The following is a 24,199-nucleotide window of genomic DNA, read 5'->3' on the forward strand; positions in this document are numbered from 1 at the left end:
CGTAAAAATACATAGAGAAAAATGACTTGAAGGACATCCACCAAAATGTTAACAGAAGCTATCTTTGAATGGTGAGTTTTTTCCCTGTGTCTTCTGTCTTCTTTTTTAAGAAGCAAGCCTTTATATTATAATCTGAAAACAATGTTATATTTCAAAAAGTTAATATAGGAATTTCTAAGGTAATGTTTCCCAAATAATAAGCGAGAACATTAGGGCCTTTATTACTGATACCTGGGTTTTACCTGGGTTATCTCCATCTTGCTAAATGTAAGAGTCTTGACTTCCCTGGGAGGGAAATGAGGAGGTAGAGGAGGATGGGATGCTGGAATAGTGGAGTGGGGAGACTGGTATCACAGCTTATCTGCCCTTCCTAGCTTGTTACATACAGAATGAGAACTGTCATATTCTCTACAAACAGAAATTTGGATCAGTAATTAAAAAGAGGCAACAAGAACTTCCATTTCTTTACTTTTTGAGAGAAATGAGGGAAAGATGAGATCCAAAGCCAGTGTGCAGGAATTAATCTTAGAAAAGTGGAGGTATGCCTTTTTTTAGTGTTAGTTGGAGGGATGGAGGAAAAGATGGGTGAAGTGGTAGCTAAATGAGTATGTGCCCAGGGTACCTGGCTGGCTCAGCATGCAACTCTTGATCTCAGGGTTGTAAGCTTGAGCCCCATGTTGGGTGTAAAGTACTTAAAATATTAAAAAAAAAAAAAAAAAAAAAAAAAAGAGTACCTGCCTATAGCAGAAGGTAAACTTTCAGGAGAAGGGTACAAGGTAGTGCTGTAAAATATACACGTTATATATATGTGATACAATATGTATTATATGCAATTATAAATAGTTTGGATGTGTGTGTATATGTGTATGCATATATTTGTGTGTGTGCATATTTCCTAGCTTTATCTGCTAAGAAGCCCAGAAGCTCTGATACCTCAGGAGCAATGAGTAAAATAAGCACTTAGATCTTGACTTCTAAATACCATCCTACAATAAAAAGAAACAAGGCTCTGTGGAAAAAAGGCTATATACAGAGCTGGGGCAGGGCATATCAAAGATGAACCTGGAACATCTTCCTGTTCCACAAAGTAAGGAATGCCAAATAAATGACAGGGATGTGTCAAAGGGACACAGAAACCATGCTGAAAACTTCCTACTAGCTAATTAGAAATAACCTAAATATCAAAATAAAAATTGATGGATTAAAACTCCATGAAAAAAATAGGAAACCATGAATAAATATGTAAATGAGAGATGTAAAAGCACTTTCTCATAGCAGCCAACAAATAGAAAAAGAACAACCAAGGACAATGAGCAACAGCTCATCACCATCTGACAATGATCACAGTGTGGTTAATCCAAGTGGAAACTGTTTTCTGTGGTAATTCTGACAGAAATGTAGAACTTGAGTCTCATAATGAGGGACTATCAGTTTTAAGAAATTCCATAAAAATAAATACATAAAGAAAAATGATTTGAAGGACATCCACCAAAATGTTAACAGAGGCTATCTATCTTTGAGTGGTGAGTTGAGAGTCATCCTACAACACATATGGTCTGCACACTTCAATAAAAACAGTTGCAGAAATGGAAAATCCTGGTAAAGGGATATGGAGTTCTTTATAGTATTCTAGTAACTTTTCTTAAAGTTATTTCAACATCAATTATTTTTAAAATTCTTTCATAGTGCACCAATTAAGGAACATATTAATTTTAAGAAATTTAAGTAGTCCAAAACCAGCAAATTTCTTCCTTCAAACAATTCTACTGGCTAAAGCAAATGCATCTAAGATAATAGCATTAGGTGAAATGGTAACTGTGGGATCTACAGATTAAAAAAAAAAATCAATTTTATTTCTATATACTAGAAATCAGCAATTGGAAAACAGTACCATTTACAATAATAATAAATACATGAAATAACTAGAGATAAATTTAACACAACATGTATAAAACCTCTACACTGAACCACAGAACACTGATGAAAGAAATTAAAAACTCAAATAGAAATATATGCCATGTTCTTAGATCAGAAGACTTAATACTGTTAAATCAATTCTCTCACAATTTAATACAATCATCAGCAAAATCCCAGCAGACTTCTACACAAATGTTTTTGACATCTTTATTCACAATAGCTTAAAACTGGAAACCCAAATGTCCACCAACAGGTGAGGAGACAGACAAAAAGTGGTGTATCCAAACAATGGAATACTATTCAGCAAAAATATTATAATAATGAACTACTGATTGGCTCTTGAACAATATGGGAGTTATGAATGCTGACCCCATGTGTAGTGAAAAATGCATGTGTAATGTTTGACTCCCCAAAATCTTACCTACTAATAAAAGCTTATTGTGGACTGGAAGCCTTAGTGACTAACACTAACAGGTGATTAACATATAGTCTATGTTGTTTGTATTATATGCTATATTCTTTACAATAAAGCTAGAGAGAAAAATATTAAGAAAATCATAAGGAAAATAGATTTTTACAGCACCGTAATGTAAAACATCCATGTAAGCGGGCCTACATAATTCAAGCCATGTTGTTTAGGAGTCAACTGTGTTTGATAACATGAATAAATCTCAAAATCAGGACACTTAAAGAGGCCAGGTAAAAAAAAGTATATATGATTTCATTAATAAAGATTTCTAGAAAATGCAAATTAACATATAGAAAAAGATTGGCACTTGTCTGAGCTGGGACTAGAAGAACTGCAGAAGGGCATAAGGAGTCTTCTAGAGGACAATGGATATAAACCAGTATCTGTATGGCAGTGATGGTGCTTTCACACAACTGACAAAGGTCACCAAGTAAGTTATACACTTTAAATACAGGTGACTATTTGTAAATTATACCTCAACAAGGTTTAAAATGTAACTAATTGGGATGCCTGGGTGGCTCAGTGGTTGAGCATCTGCCTTTGGCTCAGGGCGTGATTGTGGGGTCCTGGGATCAAGTCCCACATCACACTCCCTGGGGGAAGCCTGCTTCTCCTCTGCCTATGTCTCTGCCTTTCTCTCTGTGTCTCTCATGAATAAATAATTTTTAAAAATTAAAAAAAAATTGATTAAAAATAATACATAAAAGAATAAAAAATAGTAATATATCACTGGAAACCTATTAAAATGGCTAAAATTTAAAAAGTCTGATAATGCCAAGTGTTAGCAACTGGAACTCTCCTATATTGCCAGTGGGAGTGGAAAATAGAACCACCACTTGGGAAAAGTTTGGCAGATTTGTATACTGTTAAACGTATACCTACCCAGTGACAGAACAATTCCATTTCTAGGTATTTACTCAAGAGAAATGAGAACACTGTCTACACATGTGTATGGAATGTTCACAGCAGCCTAATTAATAATCGCCAAATATTGGAAACAACCCAAATGGCCATCAATAAAAGAATGGATAAACAAACTGTGTATCCTTATTCATATAAGGAATACTATTCAGCAATAAAAAAGAATAGGCTACTGATACATTACATTGACTGAAAGAAGCCAGAGACAAAAGTGTACCCTGTATGATTTTATTTCTATGAAATTATAGAAAAGGCAAAACAATCTATATCAACAGAAAACAGACCAGAAATTGCATGGGATTGGGACCTGGGGGCAGGGATTAACTGCAAAGGGGCACAAAGGAACTTTTTTGAGTGTGAAGAAAATGTTCTCTATTGTTATGATGATTACACAGATGTGTACATTTGTTAAAACTCAAACTATGGGCAGCTCGGGTGGCTCAGCTGTTTAGTGCTGCCTTCAGCCCAGGGTGTGATCTTGGAGACCTTGGATCGAGTCCTACATCAGGCTACCTGCATGGAGCCTGCTTCTCCCTCTGCCTGTGTCTCTGCCTCTCTCTCTCTCTCTCTCTCTCTCTCTCTGTGTCTCTCATGAATAAATAAATAAAAATTCCAAAAAAAAAAAAAAAACCTCGAACTATTTACTTGACATTGTGTACATATGATTGTACATTATACCTGAATAAAGCTGATTTTTAAAAAGCGTGTGTACTGAGCAAAAGCAATTAGATACTGGCAAAACAAATCCATGGTAACAGAAATCAAACTAATCAACTGTGATGAAATCAGAATAGTGGTAACTTTTTGTTGTGGTAGGGACAATAATAGAAAAAGAATAACCGGGATCCCTGGGTGGCGCAGCGGTTTGGCGCCTGCCTTTGGCCCAGGGCGCGATCCTGGAGACCCGGGATCGAATCCCACATCAGGCTCCCGGTGCATGGAGCCTGCTTCTCTCTCTGCCTGTGTCTCTGCCTCTCTCTCTCTCTCTGTGACTATCATAAATAAATAAAAATTAAAAAAAAAAAAAAAAAAGAATAACCTTTCAGGAGTAAAAGAAATATGTTAAATCTTGATTTAAAGTACTTATCCAAAACTGTTATGTTTAAGGATTATGCATTTAACAAAACAAACAAATAAAACAGAAATGGACTCATGACACAGGAAACAAAGTGTTGGCTACCAGAATAGGGAAGGGGTGGAGGCAGATAAAATAGAGGAAGAGAATTAACAGGTACAAACTTCTAGTCATAAAATAGTTGAGTTGTGGGATGAAATGTACAGCATAGGGAGCATAATCAATCAACGGTAGTAACTTTCTATACAATGACAAATGGTAACTAGACTTATGGGGATCTTTTTGTAATGTATAAAAATATTGAATCACTATCATGTACATCTCAAACTAACAGGATATTGTATGTCAATTGTACTTAAATACAAAAAAGATTTGTGCATTTAATAATATGTAATTATACCTCAATAAAAGTGAAAGAGGAAAAAATAACCTGAACCATGATGTCCCAAACCTGGTCTTCTTTCATCATGCCATCCACTTGCATCAGGATACTAGAACTTAAGTATCATCTTTACACCTTCCTTTCTCCTACCCCTAACCTCCAGATATAATTAATCATTATGGATTTTAATCCAGCAAACTGATCCAGTAGTCAGAATAAACTTTCCAAAATTCAAAATGGTTATGTTCATACTTGTGTTTGAGTATGGACACTTCCTATTACCTAATTCTTATTGCCCTTGGTATAACGACACAATTCTTTCACATGGTCTAAAGGTGCTACATGGACTGGCACCCACCTCTCCAGCTTAATCCCACATTCCTCTCACTTCTGCTCTCTGTGCTCAATCCACACTGGCATTCTTTCAACCTTTACTATTTTCCATGCTTTCTCCAGCTACAGGGACTCTGCAGACTGTTCCCTCTGGCTAAAACACAGTTCCTCCTGATGAACTCCTGCTAATACTTCAGTTCAGGTGACATTTCTTTAGCAAAGCCTTCCTTGCTTGACCAGACCAAATCCACTTAATAGAAACGTAAAAGAACTTGATACCTCTCCTTCTTAGCACAACTGCAATTTTTCATTTGTTGGTCCAACTGATGTTTAATCATAGATTATCTTTCTTCCAGAGTATAAACCTCATGAGGACAGAGAATGTGTCTTGTTTTGTTCTCCATAATATTCCTGTACCAAATACAGTGCTTCATACATAGCATGTATTTAAAGATTTTATTTTATTTATTTTTAAATATAATCTCTATTCCTAGTGTGGGGCTCAAACTCATGACCTCGACATCAAGAGTTTCACACTCTTTCCACTGAGCCAGCCAGGCACCCCTGTACCAGGTATTTAAATATTTATTGAATAAGTTCATAATCAGCTCTCTGATGCTTTTGGTTTATTTTCCCAGTGTTTCATCTAGAGATGGCCAAAAAATGTTTGATCTTCAAGTTGTAGCTGCAGCACTGTCAACATTGTCACCTTTAAAAATGAACTTGTTAGAGATGCTTGGGTGGCTCAGCGGTTGACTGTGTATACCTTTGGCTCAGGGCCTGATCCCAAGGTCCAGGATCGAGTCCCACATTGGGCTCCCTGTGGTTAACCTGCTTCTCCCTCTGCCTATGTCTCTGCCACTCTCTCTGTGTCTCTCGTGAATAAATAAAAATCTTTTGAAAAAATAAATAAAAATAAAAATGAACTTGTTAAAGCCTCAAATGATAATGTACACGCTTTCTCATCAAAGTAAAGCAAAAATACAGAAAACATTCCGTAAGATATTTCAGCATTTAAAAATTTGTATTGGACTGACCTGCTTTCATCAAAACCAGTAACAGGATCAGCTGTTTTCTGAGTCTTTCTGGTAAGAAATAACGGAGCAACTTTCATTTTCCCTTAGAAAAATAAATACTTAGGTTAGTGCCAATGTTTATCATCTCTACTTACCTCCAGCTACTTTCAAATTATAGCTCTACTTTCTTAAACTTAAAAAAATAAATAATAAATAACTCTTTACTTTTAACTTAAAAAACTTTTTAATTTTAAAAATTTCTATATAAAAAAATAGCTCTACTTTTTTTAACTAAAAAAATACCTTTTAAATTTTAAAAATTTCTATATAATGATCTGGTCTCCCAATATCATTATCAGAATTTCCTGGAAATCTTTTTTTAACTACAGATTCCCACACCCACCTAAAGAGATTCTCAGTCAATATGCCTAGGGAAGGACCTAAAGATTTAAGGACTTTTTAATTTATTCTGATGATTTTGATAGTCTGTCAGATATAGGAACCTCTAACTTAATGAGGCTAAATAGAAATTCAAGAACCTAAATGTACAAAATCACCTTTATAAAACTCTACACTACACTATAATTTTACTTATTAAATAAAAATACTTAATATAAAGTTTATACCATATAAGACAAGGAATTAAATTAAAATGACAGCATTCAGAGCAATATAATCCCTCTGAAACATTCTAATGTTCATCATAAGCATTATCAAGTTTGATTACCAGGTACATTTTTAGGAATCTTGTTTAGTTTTTTTCCTAGCACATCATTCAGACACTGAAGCTTCTTCTGATTTTTCTCAGGTTGCTTTAAAGAAGTATGATCTGAATCGATTATTATTAAAGAATCCTAGGACAGAATAAGAAAACCATTTTAAAAATACGTCATATACTTGATGTTTTAAAATTTCAAAAGGAGGGGATCCCTGGGTGGCGCAGCGGTTTAGCGCCTGCCTTTGGCCCAGGGCACAATCCTGGGGACCCGGGACCGAATCCCACGTCAGGCTCCCAGTGCGTGGAGCCTGCTTCTCCCTCTGCCTATGTCTCTGCCTCTCTCTCTCTCTGTGTGACTATCATAAATAAAAAAAAAAAAAAAAAAAAATTTTCAAAAGGATTATGGTGCTAGTAGCCATAGGTAAGACAATGACATTAGCAGCAGCTGCAAATACCTCTCCATCAGACATTACCTGACTGATATGGGGAACATATAAGTGACATCAACCCAAGTGACATCACATAGGTTCACATACTGAAGAGTAGATTTATTATGATCATGGGTCTTCTTTTTAAAAAAAGCAACCAGGGAATCCCTGGGTGGCTCAGTGGTTTAGCGCCTGCCTTTGGCCCAGGGGGCAATCCTGGAGTCCCGGGATTGAGTCCCACATCAGGCTCCCCGCATGGAGCCTGCTTCTCCCTCCTCCTGTGTCTCTGCCTCTCTCTCTATGTCTATCCTAAATAAATGAATCTTTGAAAAAAAAAATAATAAAAAATAAAAATAAAAGAAGCAACCAAAATACTTTATTCCAGATAAAAGAATCAAAATGACCAAGCTATAAAAATTCTAGCTATATTCTTTGAGAGCCATACACCCTATAAATGTATTAGATGAAGTCTAGATGAAGTCTGATGTTTTCATGTTGTCAGCCTATATTTACTGAGCATCTACTATATGTCAGGCACTGGGAGTACAAAGATGAAACAAGACTTGGCTTCAAGGTTATACCAGGGTTTATGGGACAAAGGGAGAGCTAATCTGTAAGTAGGTAGTTCCATATAAAACAGTATGGTGAGAGCAATACTAACCAAAATACAAAAAAAACATAGAAGTATATATAGGGGAGGAAACTACCTGTCTTGTAGGCATCAGCAAAGCTTTCAAGAGGAGTCATTATTAATAGCCAAAAAGTGGAAGCAACCCAAATCTCCATGAACTGATGAATCAGTAAATAAAATATAATATATCCATACAATGGGGTATTATTTGGCAATATAAATAAATAAATAAATAAATAAATAAATATGAAATATTGATGCTACAACATGGATGAACCTTGAGAACATTATGAGTGAAAGAAACCAAACACAAAGGACCATATATGGTATGTATGTTACCATTTATATGAAATGTTCAGAGTAGGCAAATCTCTAGAGATAGGAAGTGGAGGGATCCCTGGGTGGCGCAGCAGTTTAGCGCCTGCCTTTGGCCCAGGGCGCGATCCTGGAGACCCGGGATTGAATCCCACGTCGGGCTCCCGGTGCATGGAGCCTGCTTCTCCCTCTGCCTGTGTCTCTGCCTCTCTCTCTCTCTCTCTCTCTCTGCGTGTGTGTGTGTGTGTGTGTGTGTGTGTGTGTGTGTGACTATCATAAATAAATACAAGTTAAAAAAATAATAAAAATAAATAAAAAATAAAGGGAGCCACCTAGGCGTCCCAAGCATCTAACAAAAAAAAAAAAAAAAAAGAGATAGGAAGTAGATTGATTGGCTACAGCTGGGGGAAGAGAGATTGGGAAGTGACGGCTAAGAGGAATGAGGGCTCTTTTTGAGGTAATAAAATGTTCTAAAATTGTGGTAATGGATGTACTACTCTAAATATATTAAAAGCCAATGAATTATACACTTTAAATAGTGGATCGTATGGTATGTGATTTATATCTCTATAATAAAGCTGGTTTTTAAAAAAACAGGAGGTGTTAGCATTTAGTAGGACTTAATGTTTGAGTAGCAATGCTTTATGTAGAAAAGAATATTTGGAATGTGCATTTCAAGCTGAGACTACAAAATGAAAAAAAGTAAAAAATTACACCATTTGGGGAGGAATGAATAATTTAGTGTGACTAGAGCAAATACTGTTTATATGAGGAAGGGGGTTGTTTTGAGGAAAGGGAAGAGCTAATTCAGCCTATAAAGGATCTTGAATGACTTGATAAGCATTCAGACTGTATTCTGCAGGCAAAGAGCCAAAAGCTTCTAAAACAGAACTGAAAATGATATTCTTTCTACCACCTCAAGGGTTTCTTACAAATCTACCCTATAACTTTATAATGACTTCCTTCTCCCACTCCAAGCAGAATAGAACAGAATTCATACCAATTAATATTTTTAATACTTACTTCTGTTTCTGACAATTCTGTCCTTTCAGGAAGTGTCTGATGTCTAGATGAACGTCTCAAGGGTGTCACTATTTCTTCAGTAGCTTTTGACCTACTAATGTGTAAAGCTTTTGCTTTTTCAACCAATTGTTTTGCTTTTGATAGATTTTTTGAAGCACTGCTTACCTAAACAAAAATTTGAAATATTAGTTTAGGTCAGTGGCAAATATTTTAGATTTAACAATAAAAAATTTTTTTAAAAGGCAAAACTTTGGAGAGTAAAAAAGGTCGGTGGTTGCCAGGAGTAAAGTGAGGAGAAAGGGATGAACAGACAAAGCATAGAGGATTTTTAAGGGAGTGATATCATACTACATATATGATACTATAATGGTGGATACACATCATGATACATCTAATCCCAGAGAATATATAACACTAAGAGTGAACCCTAATGTAAACTACAGACTCTGGGTAACAATCTGCTAATGCAGGTTTATCAATTGTAACAAATGTATTATTCTGGTATTAATAATACCAGAATAATTATTATTCTGGGATAATATGCAGTGTGGATACAGGAGATATATGGGAAATCTTGGTATCTTCCATTCAGTTTTGCTGTGAACCTAAAATTGTTCTAAAAAATAAAATCCATTTAAAAAAATATATATATAAAACTACAATCACAAATCATATTAAATAAAAGACAAAGTTACTCAAATCTTAGCAAGGAAGTTAAATTAAATGTGTCCAGTTATACTTAGTTTGACTTAATTTCTAACTAGAAATTTATTCAGATAAATATAATTACATTTGTGGAAAACACCCAGAGAGATGTCTGTTATTAGATGTCTGTATGGATTAGAATTGTTGGTTATTTTCCCATCATCTTCATGACATCTTTCTTTTAGTCGCCTTTAAGGTGAATCCATTGGAGAAAGGCTGAAAAGGTACTGAGCACGGAAAACAACACTAGACAAGAATAAAGTCTAGCCTTTACGACTGACTTTGTCACTGATGTACTGACTTTGTGCATTTAAATATTATCTTCCGGACAATGTGCTTTCCATATTCTGAGTTCTACAGGCTTTTTTGTTTAGGTTAAAAACATTCAGGGGCACCTGGGTGGCTCAGCAGGTTAAGCATTGGACTCTTGATTTCAGCTCAGATCATGATCTCAGGGTCCTGAGATCGAGTCCTGAGTCAGGCTCTGCAATCAGCTTGGAGTTTGTGCTTGTCCCTCTTCCCCCCCCCCCCCCCCCCCCCGCTCACTCTCTCTCTCTCTCAAATACATAAATAAAATCTTAAAAAAAAAAAAAAAAGAAGTGGGTTACTCCCAGAGTAGGAAATGAAACATTTTCACCTTTAATTTTATACAAGTGCTTGCTGTTTTTTAAAACCTTAAGAAGTTTTTAAAAAACCATAGAAAAGGGATCCCTGGGTGGCGCAGCGGTTTGGCGCCTGCCTTTGGCCCAGGGCGCGACCCTGGAGACGCGGGATCGAATCCCACATCAGGCTCCCGGTGCATGGAGCCTGCTTCTCCCTCTGCCTATGTCTCTGCCTCTCTCTCTCTCTCTGTGACTATCATAAATAAATAAAAATTAAAAAAAAAAAAAAAAACCATAGAAAAGCGCAGGGATGGATATTCAAAATACATGTAAGGTTAGGAAAACAAAGATTTACTTCTGTACAGTAGAGCAATAGATTTCTGTTGTTCTGCTACCAAAATTTTTGGCAGCCTGATGAAACCTTATAAATTCATATTCAAAATAATTTTCCTAAATTTAAATTAACAACTCAACTACTGAAACAAACTGTTACACAAAAAGATGTTTTAATGAATGTGTGGAAGGAAAAAAACACACATAAGCATTTTGGCAAGTAATCCTGCTATTGCTTAAAGTCTTTTTTAAGTTATTTTTTTCTTTTTTAAAAAAGGCTTTATTTATTTATTTATTTGAGGTGGGGGGAAGGAGAGGGAGAGAGAATTTCCAGCTGACTTCTCACTTAGCACAGAGCCCCACCTGGGGCTTAATCTCTCAACCCTGAGATCATGACCTGAGCAGAAACCAAGAGTTGGATGCTTAACTGACTGAGCCACCCAGGTGTCCCAGTTATTTTTTTCTGATAAAAGTTTTTAAAAGTTCATGTTTATTTAAAAAAACAGAAAACAGGGGCACCTGGGTGTCTCAGTGGTTGAGTGTCTGCCTTCGGCTCAGGTGGTGATCCCAGGGTCCTGGGATCGAGTCCCACATCAGGCTCCCTGTGGGAAGCCTGCTTCTCCCCTCTGCCTGTATCTCTGCCTCTGTGTCTCTCATGAATAAATACATAAAAATCTTTAAAAAAATAAACAGAAAACAGAAAAATAAAGAAAATTAAAACCAACCATAATCCTATCACCTCAAAAATAGTCATTTCCAACATCCTAATTTCTGACCTAGCCATTCATTCTCCCAGCCTTACTTGGTTACTCCTGACTACATCAGAAACTTGTCTCTTGATAGCACTTACTATCTTCTCCCTGTTTGTCAGTCTCTACTCCATCCACCCAGCTTGGATTGCACTGTATACCACTTCAACTACTCTTAAAAATGTTCTCACTTCTTTTGGCTCCACTGTACTTCAAAAAAGGGTTAAATATTTACTTTATGAGATTAATGATGAGTACTAAGCCTAGTGCCTGGAATTTGATAAGCAGTCAAAAAACATGATAGCTGTTAAATAACAACAAAAGAGACACCAATCTTCTGTAGCAGTGGTATTCACCTAAGGATTATGTCACAATCACCTTGGGAGCTTTTCAACACACACATACCTGTACCTACTTACCCTAAAGAGAATCCAATTCTCTCATGGTAGAAATAAGCAGATTAGTCTGTAAAAGCAGCTAAATTATTCTTAAATATCCTACCTTTTCCTTTAGGGAAATGGTTTTCAATGGGGCAGGGGGTGGATTTGTTTCCTTCTCGGGGATATTTGTAATGTGTGGTGACATTGTGTGGTTGTCATAACCAGGGTAGCTGGAGAACTACTGGCATCTCATGGGTAGAGGCCTGGATTATTGCTAAACATCCTACAATACACAAGCAGTCCCCTGTAACAAAGAATTATCCAGCCAAAATGTCAACAGTACCAGGGTTTTTAGACCTGTACCAGAGTTACAGACTCTACTTTTTGGCCTTTGATCTATAGAAATAAACAAAAACTCAATCACAACCTATAAGCAGTCTTAAGGAAAATTATTAGATGTAATTTCTACCAAGAAAACTTTTTAAAGATTTTACTTATTTATTTTAGAGAAACAGAATGAGAGGGAGTGAAAGAGTGCACAAGTGCAGGGAGGGGCAGGAAGAGAGAGACAAGCAGGCTCAGGACTCAGAGCCTGACTCAAGGTTCAGTATCATAATACTGAGATCATGACCTGAGCTAAGCTAAGGGTTAGACATTTGGCATTCCAAGAAAACTTTTTCTAATTATACTGTCCTTATCAACCGTTTTCATCTCACAATAAGATATGCTGACTGCTTAAAAAACTAGCCAAAGGAATAGAAAAATAGTGAATAATAATATGCAGCTGTAGTCAACATAACCAATCTATAAAATATGTGACTCTTCTTTGAGCATATTACTTCTACTAGTAATCGTTTTAGGAAACAGAATACCACTTACAGGACCCTCTAATATTTCAATTACCTTTCTAGTCTGAGAAGTAAAATCTCCATCAGTTGCTTCAGATTTCTCGCATCTTTTCTTAGATTTTCTCTTAGATTTTTTGGGAGTACTAATTCTGGTGAATTTCATTCTGGGGGAAAAAAAGATTTTCGGAAACATTCTCATGATTATGTGTCAGAATTTCAATTAAATACAGAAAAGAACCAACTAGGGCTCAAATTTCTGGACATTTCTTAAAAACATTTCTTAAAAACAAAAATACTCCTTATTAGTTTCTAATAAGGAGTACTAATGAAAAGTAAGCCAAACTCAAAGCTAAACTCAAAGCTAAAATATAAAATGTTTCCTTTTAGAAATCATAAACTTTACAGAAAATTACCTCCTAAGATCATTCTTCCACTGGCCAAAACCAGCATGAAAGTATATACCTCATAGTACACGGCTCAGTTTACCCAAGAAATAAAACTCTGACTTATTTTTAATCTTAAGTTTGTTAGATGCACAAAATTCCTATTTGAAAAATATTTCCCTAGGGAATTAGTAACTGTTGTAATGGTTTGAAATCATGTAAAATACATCTAGATTTCTTCTGAAATCATGCTTGACTTTAAATTAAATGTGGAAAATAAACAGCATTTTTTAAACTTTTTTGTTTCTCATAAATCTGCTGTGTTCTAGAAAAAATAATACTCTCCAATGCTTTACGTATTTTCCTTCCCAGCTAATAATGTATGCAGATACTGAGAACTTCAGAACAAAAACAAAACTTTACCTAATAGGGCTCTCTGAGTCAGATGGTACTGTTATTAATTCTGCTGTATATAAGCTATGCTTTTCTGGCAAGTTGGCTGCTTTTGGAGTGGAGGTCTTTGCTGGACTACCATCTTCAGAATCAGTACCACTAATGACTATTGCTGTAGGTGTACTGCTGGTTCTTACAGATCTTCTGGTTGACTTGGGTGTGGAAACATTTACCAAACTGTCTTCAGCTTCAACTTTAGAATGTATAACCATATCCTTAACTGGTATGCTGATTTTTCTTGAAGACTTCTTGTTACACAGAGAGGAAATCTTTAGATGGTCATCATTTGCTAAATCTTTGTAAGTAAGACTTTCACAGTTCAATAATATACTGTTTTTGAAAATTTCTGTTTTCTTTTGTCTTAAACTCATTCTAAGCCTATTTTGATTCTGTTTATCTTTTAAGGAAAAAGTTGTTGCTTTCTTCTGAGTATTTCCCTGTCTATTTTCACCTGGAATAGTACCAGTATCCAACATTTTCTTACCCCTTTTCTTCAGCTTTTTACTTTTCTCCTTAGGAAAACTTCCTTTATCAGTATGTGACTGTGAATTTGAAACCACTTGAATATTAGGATTTTCCATGATTTTTTTAGAATTATTGTCTCTTCCTTCCTCATTTACAGATTTTTCATTGAGCTCTTTCTGCTTATCAGAAGACTTTCTGACTCCATTTTTAAGCACATCTGATGCTGGCTGTCTAAATGCTTTCATAAACTGCTGTCTTTCCTCTAGAGTGCATTTTGGTTTCACAGCTTCAGAATTTCCAGTTTCCAACACCGCCAATTCTAATTCTTCTTCCTGTATAACAACATTAGATTTTCTTTTCTGAACAGTCTGCTCACTCTCAGGATCGGACAGACTATTTTCCATTTCCAACTGCTTTTGTTTCAGGAAAATTGAGGGTATTTTCCTTGTCTTTCTGGGGGGAACAGGATGAACCTGTGCAAGAACAGTAACTGTCTTATAGCATACATGTTGGGAAATTTCACAGGTTTCTGGGTCACTTATACAACCACTTTTGACCATCTCTTCAACCGTTTCAGAAGGAATACAAATTGACACTGTAGAGTCTGGTATGTGTTCTACTGTGTTTTCCTTGTGACTTTTTAGAAATTCCTCATATGAGACAGTAATTGTATTATCATTTAAGTGGGCTGTTTTAGTTATATCACCTCTAGAGTCTGCATCATTTGCAGTACTCTTGATCTCATTAGTTAGGGAAGGCATGATCTGTTTCCCATCTTTACCATCTTTTTGAAGATTTAGTTCCTCTGCCAATGGTAAGCTGTCAGATAGATCTATTATATCTCTGTGCTTCCTTTTTCTCATTTTTTTGCAATCATTTTTTGTGATCCCTTGTTTAGGATTCACTTTCTTAGAGCTTTTTATGGAGGTCATAGTACTTGACTGCTTTTTGATATCTTGAATACTTTGTGCAAGTTTCTTGTAGAGTAAAGCAGAAGTACTACTTTCTACAAAATCATTATTTAGACTAGAGTCTTCTTTGCTATCATCACTACTAATTTTAACCGGAGATTCATTTTCAGTTTTAACATTATTTAGTTGATGAGATAAATTAACTCTCTTTCCTCTCTTCTTAAATTCTATGTTTGAAAACATTTCCAAAGGTGTTTTACAGTCTTTGCCACTGTCAGCAGACAATGGTGCTGAGGACTTTTTCTTGCACTCTTTTGCTGATTGTGTCTTTTCATTTGTGGGAGAAGTCTTTCTAAAATAATCCAGAATATTGCTGGATTTTGGTGGAGAGAAAACACTCTCTCCAGTCTTCCCAACTGGTGATAAATATTTTGTAATTGTTTTGCAGGAAGATCTCTCATCATCTTTCCTTCGTTTTTTGCATGCCTATCAGTTTAAGAGGAAAAAAAAAGCGCTTATTTCAAGCAAAGTAACACAAAACATAAATTGTAAACATGGATCTAATATTTTACCTAAATTGATTTAAAAAAGGAAGGCTCCCTTAGGTAATGAACCTGATATATTAGGAAAAAAGAGCTTTAAAATTAAACCTACATTCAAATCTCAATATCACATCAAGTCATACACTTATAACTCATGTATTTTACTTTATATATGCTTCAATAAAAAGTTTCAAGGCTACTACACATATGCACAAAGGTGTTCATTTCTGTTGGTCTCTGTTTACAACCTTTGAATAGTAATAGCCACGTAACACCCACCCCACAACATTTGTAACAAATACACTGCATAAAAATATGTGAAATCGGGCAGCCCGGGTGGCTCAGCGGTGGCTCAGCGGTTTAGCGCCACCTTCGGCCCAGGGTGTGATCCTGGAGTCCCGGGATCGAGTCCCACATTGGGCTGCCTGCATGGAGCCTGCTTCTCCCTCTGCCTGTGTCTCTGACTCTCTCTCTCTCTCTCTCGAATAAATAAGAAAATAAAATCTTTTAAAAATTAAAAAAAAAAAACCTACCATCATTTAAAACAAAATACTGGAGGCACCTGGCCAGCTCAGTCAGAAGAGCGTGCGACTCTTGATCTTAGGGTTATGAATTTGAGGCCCACACTGAGTGTAGAAATTACTTTAAAAAAAAAAAAAGAAAAAGCATAAGGTAGCCAACATAATGGAATGAGTTAGAAAACCAGAAAAAGAAATAAGTATATATTTAAGAACTTGGTATATGAGAGCAGTAGCAAATAAGTTAGTGAGCAAGTAAGTAGTTAATAAATGGTATTGGGACAAATTTCTTTTTTTTTTGTGGTGGTGGGGGGACAAATTTCTAACCAGCTGGATAAATAGGAGGCAAAATAAATTAGAGATTAAAATGTTATATGTTGAAATGAAATAGTAAATGCATTAGAATAAAATGCTAATGAGCTATTAGTATTATTATTACCCTGAGATGGTATCAAAGGCATGATACCATAGGCTCTGGAGTCAGGCAGATACAATTTAAGTGCTGGCTCTGACGTCTACTAGCATGGTACCTTAAGCATTTACTTTTGACTTTTTTAAGTTTTTTTTTTTTTTTTTTTTTTAAGATTTTTAAAAATTTGAGATCCCTGGGTGGCGCAGCGGTTTGGCGCCTGCCTTTGACCCAGGTCGCAATCCTGGAGACCCGGGATCGAATCCCACGTCGGGCTCCCGGTGCATGGAACCTGCTTCTCCCTCTGCCTATGTCTCTGCCTCTCTCTCTCTCTGTGACTATCATAAATAAATAAAAAATCTTTAAAAAAAGATTTTTTAAAATTTATTCACGAGAGACACGCAGAGAGAGAGGCAGAGACATAGGCAGAGAGAGAAGCAGCTCTATGCAGGGAGCCCAATGTGGGACTCGATCCCGGGACTCCAGGATCACTCCCTGGGCTGAAGGCAGACACTCAATCGCTGAGCCACCCAGGCGTCTCAACTTTTTTAAGTTTTTAAAGTAGACTCCATAGTGTGGAGCCCAACACAGGGCTTATACTTACAACCCTGAGATCAAGACCTCAGCTGAGTTCAAGAATCAGACACTTAAGGGATCCCTGGGTGACTCAGGGGCTTAGTGCCTGCCTTTGGCTTAAGGCTTGATCCTGGAGTCCCGGGATCGAGTCCCACATCAGGATTCCTGCATGGAACCTGCTTCTCCCTCTGCCCCTCTCTCTCTCTCTCTCTCTCTCTGTCTCTGTGTGTGTGTGTGTGTGTGGTGTGTGTGTGTGTGTGTTCCTGATGAATAAATAAAATCTTTAAAATAAAGAGTCAGACACTTGGACAACTGAGTCACCCAGGCAACCTCTTTAACTTTCTAATTTTTCTAACTTAACTTACTTTTAATTACTTTAAAAAAAATTTTATATGAGAGAGAGAGAGCATGGGGGTACAGAGGGAGAAGAAGAAGCAGACTCTCCACTGAGCAGAGAGCCCAACTTGGGGCTCAATCCCAGGGCCCCGGGATCATGACCTGGGCCAAAGGCAGATGCTTCACTGACTGAGCCACCCAGGTGCCCCACTTTTAATATTTTTTAACCTTCTTCCCTCATCCATTCATATGGATCATACAGATAATGAGAACTCATGACAGGGTTGATATTAAGCAAAATAATGTGTACAAGACTCCGACCCTTGCAATACTAAAAGGTAAGCATCATTATTATGAAATAAGACAAGCAGGGCACCAAAAGGAGAAACTGTAAGGAAAGCTTGATAAAAACTGACCATACAAAAATCAAGAACTGTCTAATTCAAGTACCATCAAGTCCTTCTTCACACCCAGGAAAGCTGAGCAACTGCCTTGATTTCGCAAACAAGTATCAGCCTAACAATTGGCAAGTTGACAAAAGTTATTCAATGATTAAAAAAAAAAAAAAAAAAAAAAGAGTCCCAGTTAAATAAATGAGCGTACATCTTGGCTCCTTTCAAGGGCACCTGTATGCGTCTTTCAGTTAGAATGCTAGCTTGAGACGAAAAGGTGTAAAACTACAGCAGCCATCACCTTGAGCTGCTGCTACTCCAGCACTTCACGGCTTTGGAGTATCCTCACACCAACTGCTCAGTGCATTTCACTGAAACTCGGCGAATACGTAAGAACAGCAGCGTTCCCTGCTGGGTCTCCTAACCGCAGCAGCTTAGGCTCGAGGGCCATGAGAACAGACAGACGAGTTGAACTTCAAGCTAAAGTTCTGATTCCTTACGATGAGCCCAGACTTGATCCCGGGGGCCTCTGAGACATCTCACAAGGCCAAAACGCCAGGTTCCGCCAACACTTTTTAGGACCTGGGAACGGGGTCGCGCGGTGTCCTTCGAAGCCCTGACTCCGCGGGCCCGCACTCGTCTCACGGTCTCCACGGCTGTCGACCCTTCGCGACTCGGGAAGCGACAGGCTCGAGCAGTCGCGGCACGCAAGGTCACAGCCAGGTCCCTCGTCTCCCCTCCGGGACCCGGGGTCGGGATCACCGTCCACCCGCCTCCTCCGGCCAGAGACGCGCTAGCTCACCTCAATCTCGTAGTCCTTCACCGGAGGGGGAGCAGCTGCCGCCGCCATGGCCAGGACCCCCACCATGCTCCCAGCTTCCCGGAACGCCGGCTCCTAGGGCGCTGCGCGGCCGGGCCCCCTCAGCCCGGGGGCCATGGAGGCGGCCGGCTCCCGCACAGGGAGCAGCCGGGCCGCGGGGGCCGTCTCCCTCTGCCCCGCGCCCACCCGGCCGGAGCGGTCGCGGAGGCCGGGCCCAGCTCACCAGCTCCGCCGAGTCGGACGCGGGAAACGGCGGCAAGAAAGCGCGGGCTGCGAGGAGCCCGGGGCGCGGCCGGCCGGCGCGGGGGCGCCTCGACGCGGGGGGGCCCCAGGCTGAGCGCCCGGGACTTCGACCCCGGCCGGCAGAGCAGGCCGAACGCGGAGCGGACCCGCGGGCTCCGGACGGAGTTCTTGTCAATTGGGTTTTCGCGCCGTCCGGAGCGCAGGGGGCGGAGCTTAGGCTTGCTTCTGGAGGCTGCGCGGACGGCGCCCGGAGAGGGCCAAAACGCTTCTGGGGCGAAGCTGCGGCGGGCGCGATCCGTCTCCCAGCGGGACTTCGAGCGCGAGCAGGTCCGTCGGAGCTTCGAACTGCTCGCGCCCGGCGTCGGGGGTGAAGACGTGATTGCACTCAAGTCCGTTGGTGGCAGAGTTAAAACGCTAGACTTTTGACGCCCCGGGCTAGCCTCTTTTTCTCTTTTTAAAAACGGAAATTCGAAAAATACAGAAAAAGGAAATAATGCATTACATTCCTCCCAGACGGGATGTTATTTAGGCAAGCGTCCCCCACCTCGAGATGCTCCCATTTGGGATCCGAGATTGTGATTTTGAACCCTTAGTTGAGCTAAAGAGGCATTTCTTCTCTTGGACTTCGTCCCCCGCAGGCAGTTAGGAGCCCAACAGGGGCCTCAGCTAGTTGGGAGTGTTCTCCATCTGTCGCAGTTACCAGTGCTTTGCTGGTTTGTAGTGATGCTAATCTTGTACGTTATTTGCATTGTTTGCATTGTTTTCGTGGATTGGTTTAGCTATGACCTTTTTTTTTTTTTTTTAAACATTCGTTGCAGTGACATATAGAGTCTGTTTATTTTGAGTGCATAGTTTTATCTATGTGGTATTAACCGCAAAGTAAGGCAGGTAAAAGGATGTATCAAGCAGTAAGGGGAAGCCACCCTGTTAGGGCAGGTTATGCATACTGCTTGTAACTACTGAGGCAATTGTGTTGCTGTTGTTTTGACGACATAAAGGATACAAATTTCTCCAATGAAACTGAAGATAATCATTGTTTTCTTTTAAAATTATCAGCCCAGGGGATGCCTGGGTGGCTCAGTCGGTTAAGCATCTGTCTTCCACTGAGGTCATGATCTTGGGGCCCTCAGATCCAGCTCCCTGCTCAACAGAGCCTGCTTCTCTGTCTGCCCCTGCTTGTGCTCTCTAAAAAATAAATAAATATTTTTTAAATAAAATTATTAGCCCAGGATAAGGTTGTTCAGGGCTACCTTCAGTCTTCTAAAATATATATTGTTTTGTTGTTCTGTTTTTGTTTTTTTTTTAAGATTTTATTTATTTATTCATGAGAGACACAGAGAGAAAGAGGCAGAGACACAGGCAGAGAGGGACAAGCAGGCTCCCGGCAGGGAACCTGATTCGGGGCTTAATCCCAGGACCCCAGGATCACAACCTGAGCCAACCGCAGAGATGCTCAATCACTGAGCCACCCAGGTGTCCCCTGGTTTGTTTGTTTTTTTTTAATTACTAACCATAGAGTAAGAACATTGCCCAAGGAGATGGATGAGGAAGAGGACAAGGAGGAGAAATAAATGAGAAGATTACAGAGAAAATAGAAAGTCCTCTTAACTTCCACCCCGAAACTCACTTGTCTTCTTGCTGGCCATTACTATCTATTTTGTGGGTAGCACTGCAAACATTTATACTTTTACCTACATATATGTATCCATAGAAATATCTTTATGTTGTCTTTATTTACAGAAAAGGTAACACTGTAAATATCATTCAGCAATCTGCTTTTTTCATTCATCATTGTTTTCAAAAGCTATCCATGATACATGTAGATCCGATTCACTCTTTCATTCCTGAGCATTCCATCCAATTAGCCACATTTTATTTATCCATTTCCTTAGTGATGAACATTTAAGCTGTCTCCAATTTTCTGTTTCTGCAAGTCAGTGAAAACTCTTGTCTATGTCTCCTTAAACCTATGTAATGTTTCACCAGAAGACACACCTAGAAGTGGAATTGCTGGATGATCAGGGTATATTTCTAGTGCTTTTTATTCTTCTCAGTTACTAAGCATTTAAACTGTACTGGGTTTGTTTGGTTTTTTTGTTTGTTTGTTTTGTTTTGTTTTTGTACTGGTTTGTTAAGCATTTGCATTGAGTTAGTATTTTACACAACTCTTCTGTAGGAGCTCATGGCACTTAGAAGTTTTAAATTAAATAAATATTCATATTTGTATAGCAATTTAGCATTTACAATGTGTCCATGGGTTTTTTTTTTTATTATCTTCCCCTACTTTTAAAGATTTATTTATTTATTTAAGAGAGAGAAGGTAGGGGGAGTAGAGGCAGAAAGACAAGCAAACTCCTCGCTGAGGGCAGAGCCCATCACAAGGCATATCATGAACTGAGCTGAAATCAAGAGTCCCAGGCTTATCCAATTGAGCACCCAAGCACCCCACCCCTACTTTTAAAAATTATTAACTTTTATATTTATCGGGGCACCTGGATGGCTCAGTCTGTTGAATATCTGCCTTCCGCTTGGGTCATGGTTCCAGGGTCCTGGGATCGAGCCCCATGTTGGGCTCCCTGCACAGTGGGGAGTCTGCTTTTCCCTCTCCCTCTGCCCCCGTTTGTGCTCTCTCTCTCTCTCTCAAATAAATAAATAAAATCTTAAAAAAAAAAAAAAACCTTTTATATTTATCAAAGTCATGCCTGCATTTAGTTAACAAATGTCAAAGAGCATTACAAAACTTACTATCAAAAAAGAGCTGGGGCACCTAGGTGGCCCAGTCAGTGAAGTGTCCAACGTGATCTCAGCTCAGGTCATGATCTCAGGGTCAAGCTCCATGATCAGTGGGGAGTCTGCCTGAGATCCTCGCCCTCTCCTTCTCCTCCTGTCCTTCTCCTGCTCATACTCACTCTCTCTCTAAAATAAATCAATAGGGCAACCCCAGTAGCTCAGCAGTTTAACGCGGCCTTCAGCCCAGGGCGGGATCCTGGAGACCCGGAATCAAGTCCTGCATGAGGCTCCTGCATGGAGCCTGCTTCTCCCTCTGCCTGCGTCTCTGCCTCTCTCTCTCTATGTCTCTCATAAATAAATAAATAAATAAAATATTTAAAAATAAATCAATAAATCTTAAAAATAAAAAGAGCTCATTTCTTGCTCTTTTTTTTTATTTTTTAAAGATTTTATTTATTCATGAGAGACACAGAGAGAGAGAGAGAGGCAGAGCAAGAAGCAGGCTCCATGCAGGGAACCTGATGTGGGACTCGATCTGGGATTACACCCTTGGCCAAAGGCAGGTGCTAAACTGCTGAGCCACCCAGGATCCCTGCTTTTTTCTTTCTAAAGTATGGTCTATGGGATCCCTGGGTGGCTCAGCGGTTTAGCGCCTGCCTTTGGCCCGGGGCGCGATCCTGGAGTCCCGGTATCGAGTCCCGCGTCGGGCTCCCGGCATGGAGCCTGCTTCTCCGTCCTCCTGTGTCTCTGCTCCCCCCTCTCTCTCTATGTCTATCATAAATGAACAAATAAATAATTTTTTAAAAAATAAAAAAAAATAAAGTAGGCTCTATGCTCAGTGTAGGGCTTGAACTCGCCACCCTGAGATCAAGAGTCACATGATCTACTGACTGAGCCAGTCCCATGCCTCAAAAAGAGCTGATTTCTATCTCATATAGTATAATTTTCCAGAGGCAGTCACTTTCAAAACTCTTCTATCACTATAAATATCTCCTTGTGTGTGTGTGTGTGTGTGTGTGTTTAATTTTATTTTTTTTATTCATGAGAGACACAGAGAGATAGGCAGAAACACAGGCAGAGGGAGAAGCAGGCTCCCTGGGGGGAGCTGGATGCGGTACTCAATCCCAGGACCTCAGGATCATGCCCTGAGCCAAAGGCAGACACTCAACCACTGAGCCATCCCTATCTCCTTGTTTTTTTAAAAAGATTTTTATTTATTTTAGAGAGAGTGTGTGAGCACAAGCAGGGAGAGGGGCAAAGGGAGAGAGTGAGAAAAACCCAAGCCGACTCCACACTGAGAGTGGAACCTGACTCAGGCCTGGATCCCAGGACCCTGAGATTATGACCGGAGCAGAAACCAAGAGCTGGCTGCTTAACCAACTGAGCCACCCAGGCGCCCATCTCCTTATGTTTATTTTATTTTTAATCTTTTTAAGATTTTATTTATTTATTAATGAGAGACGCGCAGAGAGAGGCAGAGACATAGGGAGAGGGAGAAGCAGGCTCCATGCAGGGAGCCCAATGTGGGACTCAATCCCAGAATTCCAGGATCACGCCCTGAGCCAAAGGCAGACGCTCAACCACTGAGCCAACCAGGAGTCCCTCCTTATGTTTAAATAGAGCAATATGCTTATACAGCTATTTCTTGATTTAACAATTTTAAAAAGTACTCGTTAATGTCCTTTTATGTTGGTTAAGGATTTAGTTCTCTTATAACACCACCCTCTACTCTTTCTCTCCTCCCACCTTCCCAATATAATTATAAAGAATTGTATACCTGTAAACAAATGTTCATAGCAGCTTTATTTGTAATAGTAAAATACTGCATCAAAAGGTATATGAATAGACATAGTGTGATACCTCCATATCATGGAATACTATCAGCAATAAAAAAGAAATGAACTATTAATACATGAAACGCAGATGAATCTCAATATCCTTATACCGAGTAAAAGAAGCCAGATGAAAAAAGAATACATACTGTATGACTCCATTTATTTAAAATTTGAGAAAACGCAAATTGACCCCTAATGACAGAAAGCAGATCCGTCCTTACCTGAGTTTAGAAGTTGAAGGAGGAATGGATTATATGGAAACTCTGGGGAGTGGCGAAAATGTTTATCTTGGTGATGGTTTAACAGGTATCATGAAAATGTTCATTTGCAGTTTATTGCAAATCATTTATACTCAATAAAGCCGGTTTTTTTTTTTTTTTAATGGTTAAAGCTAATTGAAGGTTTTCACCGTGGGTAAGACTCATTAGTGGGGTGCAGTTCCCTACAATAGGATTGATCAGATGAGCTGGCATTTACATTGGAGAACTTCCCAAGGTTAATAGGTGAAGGGCTTTCCTCTGGGAGCATTCATTTTGTCCTCCAATCTCTTTGGAGGCAGGAGTGGTGTATCGCCTGCAATTGTGGAAGCAGTGGGGAGGCATCACCTAAATGCATGGAATAGGGCAATGAACCTGCAATAACTAACTCTAATTTTGACTGATGTCCCTTTTTCTTAGGTCTCATACCTCACTGTCATGTGCTGTGCTATCCATCCACCCATCCATCCATTCATCCATCCAT

At 39.0% G+C, this 24,199-nt stretch overlaps 1 protein-coding gene across 4 annotated transcripts in view; it reads right to left on the reverse strand.

Annotated features, from left to right (window-relative positions):
- Positions 1-19,102, reverse strand: part of ATAD5 (ATPase family AAA domain containing 5) — a 50,248-nt gene extending 31,146 nt beyond the window's left edge. For 2 of the 4 annotated variants that reach the window (XM_049114802.1, XM_049114801.1), the window contains exons 1-6: positions 18,633-19,102; positions 13,652-15,543; positions 12,901-13,009; positions 9,229-9,393; positions 6,841-6,967; positions 6,135-6,216 (exon numbers count right to left, since the gene is read on the reverse strand). In XM_049114802.1, the coding sequence (XP_048970759.1) occupies positions 6,135-6,216; positions 6,841-6,967; positions 9,229-9,393; positions 12,901-13,009; positions 13,652-15,543; positions 18,633-18,698 (2,441 nt within the window). In that variant the 5' untranslated portion in view covers positions 18,699-19,102. Of the gene's footprint in view, positions 1-6,134; positions 6,217-6,840; positions 6,968-9,228; positions 9,394-12,900; positions 13,010-13,651; positions 15,544-16,132; positions 16,242-18,632 lie in introns of all 4 variants that reach the window. The other 2 variants (XM_049114803.1, XM_025476483.3) reach the window with 2 other exon arrangements.
- Between the last annotated feature and the right edge of the window lie 5,097 nt (positions 19,103-24,199).

The sequence above is a fragment of the Canis lupus genome, chromosome 9, assembly GCF_003254725.2.
Source record: "Canis lupus dingo isolate Sandy chromosome 9, ASM325472v2, whole genome shotgun sequence".
Lineage (NCBI taxonomy): Eukaryota > Metazoa > Chordata > Mammalia > Carnivora > Canidae > Canis > Canis lupus.